General features: G+C 49.9%; 2 protein-coding genes across 4 annotated transcripts in view; one reads left to right on the top strand and one right to left on the bottom strand.

Moving 5' to 3' along the window:
• The first annotated feature begins 4,304 nt into the window (after positions 1–4,304).
• On the top strand, positions 4,305–7,734 carry ZFAND2B (zinc finger, AN1-type domain 2B). 2 transcript variants are annotated; one of them, XM_008587472.1, is made up of 10 exons: positions 4,305–4,308; positions 4,642–4,713; positions 4,991–5,085; positions 5,585–5,716; positions 5,847–5,998; positions 6,333–6,431; positions 6,508–6,568; positions 6,654–6,721; positions 7,055–7,127; positions 7,316–7,734. In XM_008587472.1, the coding sequence occupies exons 2-10, from the start codon at positions 4,659–4,661 to the stop codon at positions 7,358–7,360; spliced, it is 780 nt and encodes a 259-aa protein (XP_008585694.1). In that variant the 5' UTR covers positions 4,305–4,308; positions 4,642–4,658; the 3' UTR covers positions 7,361–7,734. The 2 variants fall into 2 exon arrangements, with proteins under 2 accessions (XP_008585694.1, XP_008585693.1); XM_008587471.1 differs by lacking the exon at positions 4,305–4,308 and adding an exon at positions 4,459–4,519.
• Positions 7,735–7,853: 119 nt separating this feature from the next.
• ABCB6 (ATP-binding cassette, sub-family B (MDR/TAP), member 6) overlaps positions 7,854–12,308 on the bottom strand; it is a 7,538-nt gene continuing 3,083 nt past the window's right edge. Inside the window, exons 1-14 of one of the 2 annotated variants that reach the window (XM_008587469.1) lie at positions 11,993–12,194; positions 11,373–11,482; positions 11,100–11,165; positions 10,802–10,927; positions 10,567–10,643; positions 10,415–10,478; positions 10,231–10,316; positions 9,983–10,040; positions 9,660–9,764; positions 9,062–9,236; positions 8,804–8,916; positions 8,460–8,554; positions 8,308–8,376; positions 7,854–8,123 (exon numbers count right to left, since the gene is read on the bottom strand). In XM_008587469.1, coding sequence (XP_008585691.1) covers positions 8,012–8,123; positions 8,308–8,376; positions 8,460–8,554; positions 8,804–8,916; positions 9,062–9,236; positions 9,660–9,764; positions 9,983–10,040; positions 10,231–10,316; positions 10,415–10,478; positions 10,567–10,643; positions 10,802–10,927; positions 11,100–11,165; positions 11,373–11,482; positions 11,993–12,050 — 1,314 coding nt within the window. In that variant the 5' untranslated portion in view covers positions 12,051–12,194 and the 3' untranslated portion in view covers positions 7,854–8,011. Of the gene's footprint in view, positions 8,124–8,307; positions 8,377–8,459; positions 8,555–8,803; positions 8,917–9,061; positions 9,237–9,659; positions 9,765–9,982; positions 10,041–10,230; positions 10,317–10,414; positions 10,479–10,566; positions 10,644–10,801; positions 10,928–11,099; positions 11,166–11,372; positions 11,483–11,992; positions 12,195–12,308 lie in introns of those variants that run through there. The other variant, XM_008587470.1, reaches the window with a different exon arrangement.

The raw sequence follows: 12,308 nt of genomic DNA, 5'->3' as shown, positions 1-12,308 counted from the left end.
AGAACTAGTAAAAAATACAAAAAGTTGTCTGAATGTTTTCCAGAAAGAAATCTATACACTAATAAATGAAAAAAAAAATTTAACAAGTTAAATACAAAACTGATTAACATTCTACAGAGCAATAAAACTATAACAACTTTGGGGTTAAGTCTCTTCAAGGCCACGTAAGAACAACACCTTAGTTTCTGCATGTTAACATTAAATAGCTGTAAACTCAATGCTTTTTTTTTTCTTTTTTTTTTTTTTTAAAAAGATGACCAGTAAGGGGATCTTAACCCTTGGCTTGATGTTGTCAGCACCACACTCACCCAGTGAGCAAACCGGCCATCCCTATATGGGATCCGAACCCGGGGCCTTGGTGTTATCAGCACCGCACTTTCCCGAGTGAGCCACGGGCCGGCCCTGTAAACTCAATACTTTTATCAGTAGTGGCTTGTTAGTGAAATACACTGTGACAACAGTTACATTCCCGAGAGATCAGATGTACATCAAGTAGGCACATTAGAAAAACTCTAGAACTGTATTTAAAAAATTGTCTTTTTTAAAGTTTGGGATAAATTTTTCTTTTGCACACAAATTGTATTACATATTCTAACCAAGAAGAATGAGGGCAGTTTAATTGCCTTAAAGCAGTTGGGTTCTTTTCAAACCGCAGGTTGCAACCCATTAATGGGATGGTGGGATGGGAAATCAGTAGTGTATAACAACCAGAATTTTTTTTTAAAAAGAAATAGAATAGAATATCAGAGTTTATCAAACACAATAGGTCAAGTATCAGTTTTGTGCCCGTTGTATGTGCATGTGTGCGTTGGGTATAAAATGCAGTTCCAATATGGGTAATGATTAAAAAGTTTGAAAAATACTGACTTAGGCCATTTAAGACATCCCAGGGGCTGCAAAGGGACCCAGGCAAAATACAACTGCTTGGAGAAGGATAATTAAAATCAGGGTTTGGGGCTGGCCCGTGGCTCACTGGCTGAGCGTGGTGCTGATAACACCAAGCCAAGGGTTAAGATCCCCTTACCGGTCATCTTTTATTAAAAAACAAACAAACAAACAAAGAAACAAGGGTTTTGTCCTCAAGGAGGAAGCTGGGGAATTACTGTTGGGTAGACAATCAACAAAGTGGACTATAATAGGAGACTGACCCAGTGGTACTCGATCCTGTTGTTCTCACCCTCAAAACCTACGAGCTAAGATAAGTGCCTATATTAGTCTGTTTCTGTTGCTTATAACAAAATACCTGGAACTGGGTGATTTATAAGAAAACAAAATTTATTACTTACAGTTTTGGAGGCTGAGAAGTCCAAAGTCCAGGGAACACATTTGGTGAAGGCTTTGGTGGTGGTGACAGTGACCCAGGGGATCTCACATAATAGAAAATGGCAAAGCAGAGAAAGAGACAGACTCTTCGTCCTCCCCTTTAAAAACACTCAGAACCAAACACCTGACCACCTGTCATACTAGTTGTCTCCCAAATATCTGTTCTCCTTCACTGACATAATAACTGAAGTTTTATCTGGACACATGGACACCCATTAAAGACTATAGTTCCCAGCTTCCCTGGAGCTAGGTGTGTTCACGTGATTAAGTGCTGCTGGCCAGTGCAATGTGCACAGAAGTGATGCATGCAAATTCAGGGTCCTGCCCTTAAATGGCAGGGATATGCCCTCCTTTTCCTCTCCCCCATTTTGCTACCAGGAACAAGGAATCACCTGGGACCACATAGACAAAGGCAACACCTTAGGGATGATGGAGTAACAAAGTAGGAGATGTCCAGGTCCCTGAAAGGTACTGTGATACCAGTTCCTAGAAGCAGGAAATTAAATTTCTTTCTCATTTATGACACTATTATTTTGAGTCCTTTTTATAGCAGCTTAACCCATATCCTACCTAATACTCTCTTCTTCTATCTTATTAGTAGAAAAAGACTCAGGTACACAGACATTTGGAATATCCGTGTTTTTAAGGTGTATGGACTTTAAAAATACTCTGTGTTTGCCTTTGTGTCTGGGCTCCAAAACCTAGCAGGCTGAGGATTAGATAGAAAGACAGAGAAAAAGAGCCGGCCTGTGGCTCACTTGGGAGAGTGTGGTGCTGATAATACCAAGGCCATGGGTTCGGATCCTGTATAGGGATGGCCAGTTGGCTCACTTGGGAGAGCGTGGTGCTGACAACACCAAGCCAAGGGTTAAGATCCCCTTACCGGTCATCTTTTGAAAAAAAAAAAAAAAAAAGACAGAGAAAAACAATTCTTCCAAGTGACGTGTGCTGCTTAGATTAGATTAAATCATATAAAATAGTTGTTTTTGTAAGTAAAAAATGGTCAAATATTAGCAATTTCATGTATTTCAATCTAACAGAACTGATGCTGTATTTCACAGATGGTGGAGTCTTGGAATTTACAAATGGTGAGCTCTTCAACAATTGTCCTTTCTAAAGGGCCTATCCCAAATGCTGAACCCCCATGGCAGAAGGCCCTTAGGTGCACACCTGGATTATTGAATTTCCTGACTTCAGGTTGTGACCAGAGATTCTGACAAAGCCTTGAGCAATATGCTGAATCTCATAGGATGATTTATAATTACCTTGAAAGAGACAAACATAAAACCAATGAAGTAATGGTAGTTAGCCATAGTCTTGCTGGGGGTTGTAGACTTTGGGAGGAGACAAAAGACTAGGGTAATGATATGACTTAAACAGTGGTGTGAGCCACAATATCAGTCTCTTTTTATGGAGTTCACTGTGTCTCATCAGTCAGAATATTGCAGATAACAATCTCTTTTCCTGTCACTCAGTCAGTATGACACTATGGCAGACAGGCATCCCATAGCTTATATATTACAGGTCCAACTATATTATGAACACTGATCTTCATAGCCTCAATGATGCTCCTGGTACCCTGTGCTACATCTGCCAGTCCCGTCTGAGTTCAGCTGTCACTATAGTGGACAGTTCCTGTGAGACCTGCTGGCTTCCGACTTCAAAGCTGAGTCTCAGTATTTCTGTCTCAGGGCTTTTCCTAAAGCCTCCATAGCTCAATCAACTTGCACACAGGTGTGACAGGCACATAGGAGGACACAGTCCAGGGCTTGGAAGATGACCCAAGTCAAGGTAATCATGTACAGTCAGAGCTGAGATTAGGCCTTCAGCTTAAGGAATGAAAAAAGATGGTTTTAATTTCCACTGGCCTTAGAGCTGTGAGGATGTAAGAAGCAGACACAGAGGTAAACAGCAAAAAGTTGGAGATGGAAAGGACTGAGAGAGAGGGAGAGATTGACTTCTCATTGCCAATTGCAGCCTGGCTTATGTCTTCATAACTCTAAGCTTTTTTTCACTATGTTTACTTCAACATAAACATATGTTTGTCCCCATGTTCAGAGTTGTGGCAAGACAGAATGCGACCAACCCCATGCATGAGGGGCCAGAGGCATATGAGAAGCAAAATACACTATGCTGCAGCTGGAAGGTCTCAAGCTGGGGGTCCTTAATGTAATGGAGAACATCAATCTAATCATTCAAGAAACATTTAATAAGTACTGAGAATATTCTAGGCTAGTGTTTCTCAAAGTACAGTACATGGAAAATCTGTCAGAATTCCCTCTGGTGTTTCCTACTCAATCAAAACCTCCAGGGACCTGGAATCTGCATTTTAAGATAGCTCTGTAGGTGATTCGCATTCACACTGAAGACTGAGAATCACACTATTCTAGGTGCCAGGGCCTAACACGGAAGGTAGACGTGGCCATGACTTCCCAGTATATTTATGTGTGTAAGGGTGGGGGACAGCTGATTACAATGCAGTGATATGGGTGCTAGAATGGAAGCAGGGAGGTCACATGGCAGATGCGCCTTGCTCAGACTGAGGAGGGTCAGGGAAGTTTTACAGGAAGGACATCAAAGCTGAAACCTGGAGGAAGGATCTGAAGCTCTGGAGAGAATTCTGTACTACACAGAAACATGGGAGTTGTCAGCTCGTGGAGAGTTAAGTGCTGCCTTGGCCATGAACGAAATGGTAAGGGGGGAGGGTGTAGAGTGAGAAGCGGACCAGTGACCACCCAAGCCCTCCGTGCCCAGATATCATCCGTCCTCGCCTTCCTTGTTCCCCGGCCCGGCCCTTTCGCCCATCCCTGAGGCTTCAGAGAGACCCTTCGTGGAGCCATCGTGAGGGGGCGGGGCTCGGCTCTGCAGGACGCTCTCCCGCGGCCCGGAGAGTGCGCGGCGCGCGCCCGCCCTGCGTGATGACGTCAGCGCGCCCCCGCGCGCCGGAGGAGCGGGAGCCGCGGGCCGGCAGACGCTGAGGCTCCGGTGAGCCGGGCGGGGCGGCCCTTTCGCCCATCCCTGAGGCTTCAGAGAGACCCTTCGTGGAGCCATCGTGAGGGGGCGGGGCTCGGCTCTGCAGGACGCTCTCCCGCGGCCCGGAGAGTGCGCGGCGCGCGCCCGCCCTGCGTGGTGACGTCAGCGCGCCCCCGCGCGCCGGAGGAGTGGGAGCCGCGGGCCGGCAGACGCTGAGGCTCCGGTGAGCCGGTCGGGGCGGCGGAGGAAGGGGCGGGGCAGGGAGGCCCCCGGAGCGCGGGGTCTCGGTCCGGATCAGGAGCGGGAGCCCTAGGGATGCTCAGTACTCCCTTCCTCTTCCAGCAGGACCCCTCGGCCCGGCGATGGAGTTTCCGGACCTCGGAGCTCACTGCTCGGAGCCGAGCTGTCAGCGCTTGGGTAAGGGGCGGGACCGAGCGGAAAGGGCTTGGCACTACCGGTGGGCGAGGAGGATGGGACTCCGGGACTGGAAACACCAGAGAAGGGCGGGGCTCGAAGTTGGGGGCGGTGGCTAAGGGGGCGTGGCTAAGGGGCGTGGCTAAAGAGAGTGGACGGAGCAAGGGGTGCAGTGTGTTGCAAACAGGGTGACCTTTTCCTGGCCCTGAGTGGAAGGCCTGAGTAAGAAGGACGGACGTCGAGGTCCCGCCGTACCTACAATCAGACCCGCTCCCTGCAGATTTTTTGCCGCTCAAGTGCGATGCCTGCGCGGGCATATTCTGCGCGGACCATGTGGCCTACGCTCAGCATAGCTGTGGATCTGCTTACCAAAAGGTGAGGGGGCGATTCTAAGAATAAAAGGGGGCGGATGGAGGATGCATGCAGAATCCCCGAAGTCTGTCTGCCTCATATTTCCTCTCTGTTGTCGTGCTTTTTCCTCGCCCTGAGTGGAAGGCCTGAGTAAGAAGGACGGACGTCGAGGTCCCGCCGTACCTACAATCAGACCCGCTCCCTGCAGATTTTTTGCCGCTCAAGTGCGATGCCTGCGCGGGCATATTCTGCGCGGACCATGTGGCCTACGCTCAGCATAGCTGTGGATCTGCTTACCAAAAGGTGAGGGGGCGATTCTAAGAATAAAAGGGGGCGGATGGAGGATGCATGCAGAATCCCCGAAGTCTGTCTGCCTCATATTTCCTCTCTGTTGTCGTGCTTCTGAGGCTTACTTAGTGTGTTTTCCTGTGCGTTTGTGGGGTACATATCCAGGTTCTTTCAGGACCAGAGATTTTTTGGACTGGGAGTGGGCCACAGATTGATCCCTGCCCCTTGACTATAGGATATCCAGGTACCTGTCTGCCCTCTCTGTAATGTGCCTGTGCCTGTGGCTAGAGGGGAGGCCCCTGACCGCGCTGTGGGGGAGCACATCGATAGAGATTGTCGCTCTGATCCAGCACAGCAAAAACGTAAGGTAAGCATTGGATGGGTCAACCATGACCCAGCTGGAACTACGGATGCCTGGAAACCTAAAAAGCCAACTCTTATGATGGGGCTGGAGAAGGGGGCGAGTCTCAGCAGACAAACCTTCCACTTCACCTCAGATCTTCACCAATAAGTGTGAACGCTCTGGCTGCCGGCAGCGAGAAATGATGAAACTGACCTGTGAACGCTGTGGCCGAAACTTCTGCATCAAGCACCGTCACCCACTGGACCATGATTGCTCTGGGGAGGGGCACCCAACCAGCCGGGCAGGGTAATTACAGCTGAGCTCTCTACTTGTCTTTGGCACCATCCCTTCCTTTTGCAAGTGACTCAGCCTCTGTTATTACAAATTGAGAAGCTTCAACCCTGTCCCTGTTGGCTAGGGGAGTCTTTTTTTTTTTTGGCGGCTGGCCAGTAAAGGGATCCAAACCCGGGACCTTGGTGTTATAGGGCTGTGCTTTAACCAACCAAGTTATCCAGCCAGCCCTGACTAGGGGAGTCTTAGCTTCCTTTTCAAGTGCATGGTTTTCCAGACTGGAGAAACTCCTGACTTCTTGGATAAGGCTTGTTCTTGGAGGTGTGCCAATAGTGTCTCTTCCCTGCAGACTTGCTGCCATCTCCAGGGCACAAGCTCTGGCTTCTTCTACAAGCACCATTCCCAGCCCAAATCGGACCTTGCCTTCTTCCTCTACCTCTTCCCACAGGTAGGCCTGCCCAATTCTCCTCTCCCCTATTTTTTCTTCACATCTCTGACCTCAACCTCTTGAATGTCTGCCACAGAGTCACAACCCGATCTCCATCCCGGACAGCCCCTCCAGTGATTGCTTTGCAGAATGGCTTGGTGAGTTGGGCAGAGGTTGGATGGACAGAAGCAAACACACATGGAAAGTAAAGTCCAAGGAAACTGGCCCTCTCTCCCTTTACAGAGTGAGGATGAGGCTCTGCAACGAGCCCTGGAACTGTCCCTGGCAGAGACCAAACCCCCAGTCCTAAGGTACCTACTCCCTGGTGAAAGAGAGGGGGTAGGATGTGGGCAAGGGCTCAGTCTGGATGGAAGTAAGTGGGACCACTCTGACCCAATGCATGATAATATTTAGGAACTTGGGCTCAAATTAAGATGAACTTCATGACCTTTGACAAGTTCTTTAACCCACAGGGCCTTAATTTCTTCTATAAAATGGGAACAATACTAATACCCACCTTGTAGGGTTGCTATGAAGACTGAGGTAATACTCAGAAGTGCTCCACACCATGATGCTTAACACAAATCAGATGCTCACCTTTTACATATTACTGTCATCCAACTTAAGCTGTTCCTCCCTCCCAGTTCTCAGGAGGAAGAAGACTTAGCTTTAGCACAAGCACTATCAGCCAGTGAGGCAGAGTATCAACAGCAGCAGGTATGAGGATGGGGTAAAGATGGGGTCCTTTGCTGGAAGGGAGTAACAAAGTTGCGGGGGGTGGTGGTGGTGGAGAGTTTTGGAATGGCGGTTATCCTTTTGTTTTCGGTATGACTCCAGTCCATGCTGAACTCTGACATTTCCTTACATTGTACCGTCTTCCCTTCCTTCCCCTCTTCTTGCTCCAGGCCCAGAGCCGCAGCTTGAAGCCATCCAACTGCAGCCTGTGCTAGGGCCCTGGGCTTGGGGAGGGAGGCTCAGCTGAGGAGGATTGTGGCCCTCACACCTCTAGGGTACCCAGGGAGAGGAGGCCCGGAGCAGCCTGGAGTGCACAGACAAGCAGGAGTGATGTGGAGGCCACCTCCAGGGAGCGAGTGTCAGCAAAACAGTTTGCTGAGCTGAGCCTATAGAAGGCCCTGCTGGTGCTCCAGCTACATGGGATCCGGTGGAGAGAAACCATTCTCTGGTTGAGCCCTCGGTGGATGCTGGCCAGGCCCCACTCTCACCCCCCTTCATTATGTCATCCCCCTTATGCTGGGACTACTGTCATGTGTAGTGGGCAGGGAGTGGCCTGGAAAAAATAAAGGATCTTGCAGTCAATAAGACATCCAAGTGGTATGTTTCTTTCTCCTCTCCAACCCAAAAGAGGAAAGTCTTGTCAGGAATGCTCACTTGACTTAAGGGTAGGGACCCACTGCAGTACTCCACACCACAAAGCCACAGTGATCCTCACACAGTCTACACTTTTATTTCCCCAGAAAGTCCCTTTCCCTCACTATAGCTGGCACTAAATCCCAAGACCAGTAAGAAATAAGTTAGGGAAAAGAGATACGTCTTGTTTCCCTCTGAATTAGTCTTTGGGAGGGAAGTGACCACAACTTTTGTCACCATGCCATGGTCTGGGGTTTGGTGTCTTCAGAGGCTTCTTCCTGTCCCCGCTGCTGCAGCTGCCACATGTCAGCATACACCCCACCTTGGGCCAACAGAGCCTCGTGCCTAGGTCACGGAGAAAAGTGTAAGCCCCAACCATCAGTTTTGCCCCAAGGGTCCTTGACACCAGCCCACAGAGAGGATAGAGGAGATGGGAAACGGAGAGCCCCTCCAGAAGGCCCTGGGACTTCACAACCTTTTCCTGAAGGTCCCAATTCAGAGGCACTGCCTGGTTGATCCTGTCTCTTACCGTCCTCTCTCTACAATGCAGCCATCCTTGATGACGAGGATCTGGTCAGCACTGACCACAGTTGAGAGCCTGAAAAGTCAGAGGTCAGTTGCCTACTACATCATCAAAAGTGGGTCCACACTGCCAGTTGCCCCAGCCCCATAGTTCTGTACCTGTGGGCCACTACAATGGTGGTACGGTTGGCACAGACTTTGGCCAGAGAAGCCTGAATGGCCCTCTCATTAGATGTATCCAACGCCGATGTTGCCTGCAGAGAGGGTCTGCGTAAAACTGCCCCTGCCACTCAAAACCCCCAATGGAAGGAGGATGAAGACTGCTAGCTGAGGCCTCCCTCAGGAATGAAAAAGAAGCTTGTTTGGGCTTGAGAACTGTAAATTAGTGTTTTTGTGAAACATGGATTCATGATATCTATCTTAGTTGGGAAACAGTGCCCAGCAGGAATGGCTTGGGCACAGACAGGGGAGGAAGGAGGGGAGAAGGCTGCCCAGGGCTTCACCTCATCCAGCAGAATGATGTCCGGAGCCTTGAGAATGGTGCGGGCAATGGCAACACGCTGCTTCTCCCCTCCACTCAGCTTTAGTCCTCGCTCGCCCACCTGAGTCTCATACCCTGTGGATATTGCCCACCTCCCTCAAATCACATGTAATAAACTTGGTTTCTGTGACCAAATGTGCAAGGAAGAGATGGGACAGGGGACAGAGGGATTAACAAGACTACACTAGGCAGGGGATGGGACTCTGCAGAGGAATCTCACCTTCAGGAAAAGCCATAATGGCATCATGGATGCCTGCAGCCTGGGCAGCAGCCTCCACCTCGTCCTTCCCAGCTGTGACACGGCCATAACGGATATTGTTGTAAATGGTGTCATTGAAGAGGACAGTGTCCTGGGGCACGACTCCAATGTGAGACCGGAGAGAGATTTGGGTCACCTGGGGCCAAAAGACCAGAAGTCCTACCCTGTGAGGTGCCCCCAGGCCTGGGAGGTAGGATGGACTGGCAGGAAGTACATCGGAGAGAGGCCCTAGGAAAGAATCCTGCTGCTACAACCCCAAATTTTGGCTGCAGGGGAAAATCACTCAACCTCTGAGTCTGTTTCCCCATCTATAAAAAAAATAGATACTTTTTCTACCTGCTTCACAGGATTGCGGCAGAAAATCTTTGTATGTCAAATGACACCATACAAATCATCCTCATGACCACTTTACTTGTGTGACTGTAGGTCATATGGTGCTGGAAAGGCCCCTGCTTTTTGCAGAGGCTGACATCTCCTTCTACTCCCTCTGGATGCCCAGGCTTTGCTATTCTTTCCCACATACTCCCCTAGATTACAGTCTGCTCCCAAGCAACCTTACCTGTGAAATGTCCTGTCCATCTATTCGGATGCAGCCAGAACTGATGTCATAGAAGCGAAACAGCAGGCGCAAAATTGTGCTCTTCCCTGCCCCAGATGGGCCCACCTGTTGCATGAGAAATGGAGGGGGAAAATTCTCAGGCCCACTGGCTTCTAAGGTTCTCTCTTCAAGAGGCTACCAATGTCTATGGAGGTTATAACATTCAATCCTGTTGCCCATCATGACAGGGCTCTCTGACAACACAGCCTGGGTCACAAGCCACCATGAGCATTGAATGAGGGAAGCTTGAGGAGTCTGGGCCAGGTGGCTGGGTCTCCTCTCACCAGGGCCAGTGTCTGTCCAGGCATCACGGTGAAGGACACGTCCTGCAGGGTCTCCCGCCTGCTAAGAAGGGTGGTCATGATCAAGAGGCTCCTTCCATCACCAGAGCTACTACTAAGCCTGGCCCCTCCCCTGCCCAGGCTCTCTTCCCAGGTGCTGGTGGGCTGAGAAGCAGACATTCAGAGCAGGATGAGAGACAGGAAGACAGTGCACAAATGTACAACGGAAAGGAAAGAAGGGGAGGGCTCACCCATCGGTGTAGTTGAAGTGTACATTCTCAAACTCAATGCGGCCCTGGTGAAAGTGAAGGGGCCCTGCTCCAGGAAAGTCCTTCACCTGGAAGAGTGCCACCAACACTGCTGCTGTTACAGGCCTGGTACACTCCAGACACAAGAAACACCAGTCCCAAACCTATTTCCTCTCTCTCCACTCACTTCTGTCTCTTCTTTTAGCAGGTCAAACATGTTCTCCATGTCAATGAAGTTGGTCTGGATCATTCTGCAAGAAGGGTGCTGGTTGGGTATCCTCGGAGTAAATAGGAAACAGCAATGCACCCCAGACACATGAGGGCCAGGGATCAGGTTACCTGTAGTAGGTGCCAAACCAATTGAGGGGCATATACAGCTGGATGATGTAGGTGCCAAAGAGAACAAAGTCCCCAACCTGTGGAGATCCAGGGAAGCCAACTGCATCATAGGGGACCTACAGTCTGCTCTTCCTGTCACCCTGTCTAAATGGGTGCCCACCCAGGAGCCTGGTGGCACAGACACAGGCCCCAGGCCCCTCTTTCCTGTCCCCCACCTTCCATGATTCTGCCTCACCTGTAGGTTCTGCTCAGTGACAAAGTATGCACAGAGCAGGGAGCCAGCAAGGAGCCCGAATCCAATCACCAGGTTCTGGGTCTGATTTAGTAAAACCAGTGAAGCGCTTGATTTCCACTCCAAACTCTGAGGGCAGTAACACAGGAGAGAGGAATGTTCCATACACACTGAGCATCCCCAAGTCCAAACCTGGGCCCAGGCACCTTTTAGCTCAGCGCCTGAATATTACTCCTCTCGGCCCTGGCAATGCCACCAGCCAGCTCATTGCTGTCAGGGGGCCTCAAACTAGCACCCTCACCTGATACTTGATGATGGCCTCTCGATAGCATTCCACCTCATAGCTCTCGGCGCTGTAATACTTCACCTGATGAATTCAAACCAACACTGTTCCACACAGGCACAGCACAGAGCACCGGATCATTCCCTCCACATTCCGATCCCTCTTTCCTGATTTCAAACATCACACACAAATATCCCCCTGTCCCCCCAGCTCCTCTCCAGCCCCAGCGGTCCCAGACACACTGCTCCACATCTTTGCAGCTCACACCACGGCCACCAAGGCCTCTGTTACCGTCTCGAAGTTTAGCAGAGAGTCCACTGCTCGTGCCCGGGTAGCATTCTCCTGTGTGTTCATAGCACGGCGAAACTTGGCTCTCCACTCAGTGACCACAATGGTTAAGGCTCAAGAGTGACAGGAGGAGGGGGAGACAGAATAAGACATCATCCCCAAAAGCAGAGACAAAGAGTGAATTTCCACTGCCTGCCACACACACACTAAACCTGTGCTAGAGGCCAGGGACCCAAATTTTAGAGGGAGAAAGACTTTAGGCTCACTAAGGAAAGCTATGTCCAAGTCATCTCTGCAGCCTACACAAAGCCTCTTGTGTAGAAAATGCTCTCTGTGAACAAATGAAGGCAAACTGCCTTTTGTTACACAAATGAGCCTTCTCCTTGGCCTGCAAGTGGGGACCTCATGTGACAAAGATGCCCTTCCCCAGCCCTCTACCCAGGTTGAGCTAAGGTTCAACTAGACAGAGGAGGAGACCCACCCATCATGCTGGGAGCAGCAGGAGCCTATTCAAATCCACAAATCTACAGCCTCCCAAAAGTAGGTCACCGGAGTGGGGCAGGGCGCATGCCAAGGGAGTCCCTGGATAGTTCAGGCAGATGGTTTCCCCGAGCAGCACTCACTGAGGTAAAGACTCATGCACAGGAACACAATGAGACCAAACCAGGCGTTAAAGAACATGCTGAAGTAGATGATGCCGATGATGATGTCAGCCAGCGTGGGTAGGATGCTGAATACCAGGTAGCTAGGAGGGCAAGTCAAGTGATAAAGAAAGGTTTGGGGGGTTAGGCCCCACAACCCTACCTCTAGGAGTTTCAGTGCAGCGTTTTGTTTTCAACATCAACAGATTGGAATCAATCTAAATTGTTTCCACTCTAAAGAGGTGGATGGCTAAATAAACCATAGCATGCCCAAACTACCGAATTCTCTGTATCAATT

This window comes from Galeopterus variegatus, unplaced genomic scaffold (genome assembly GCF_000696425.1).
Source record: "Galeopterus variegatus unplaced genomic scaffold, G_variegatus-3.0.2 Scaffold4400, whole genome shotgun sequence".
In the NCBI taxonomy this organism is placed as follows: domain Eukaryota; kingdom Metazoa; phylum Chordata; class Mammalia; order Dermoptera; family Cynocephalidae; genus Galeopterus; species Galeopterus variegatus.
The sequence above is the reverse complement of the archived record's forward strand: the minus strand, read 5'-3'. Positions and strand labels throughout refer to the sequence as shown.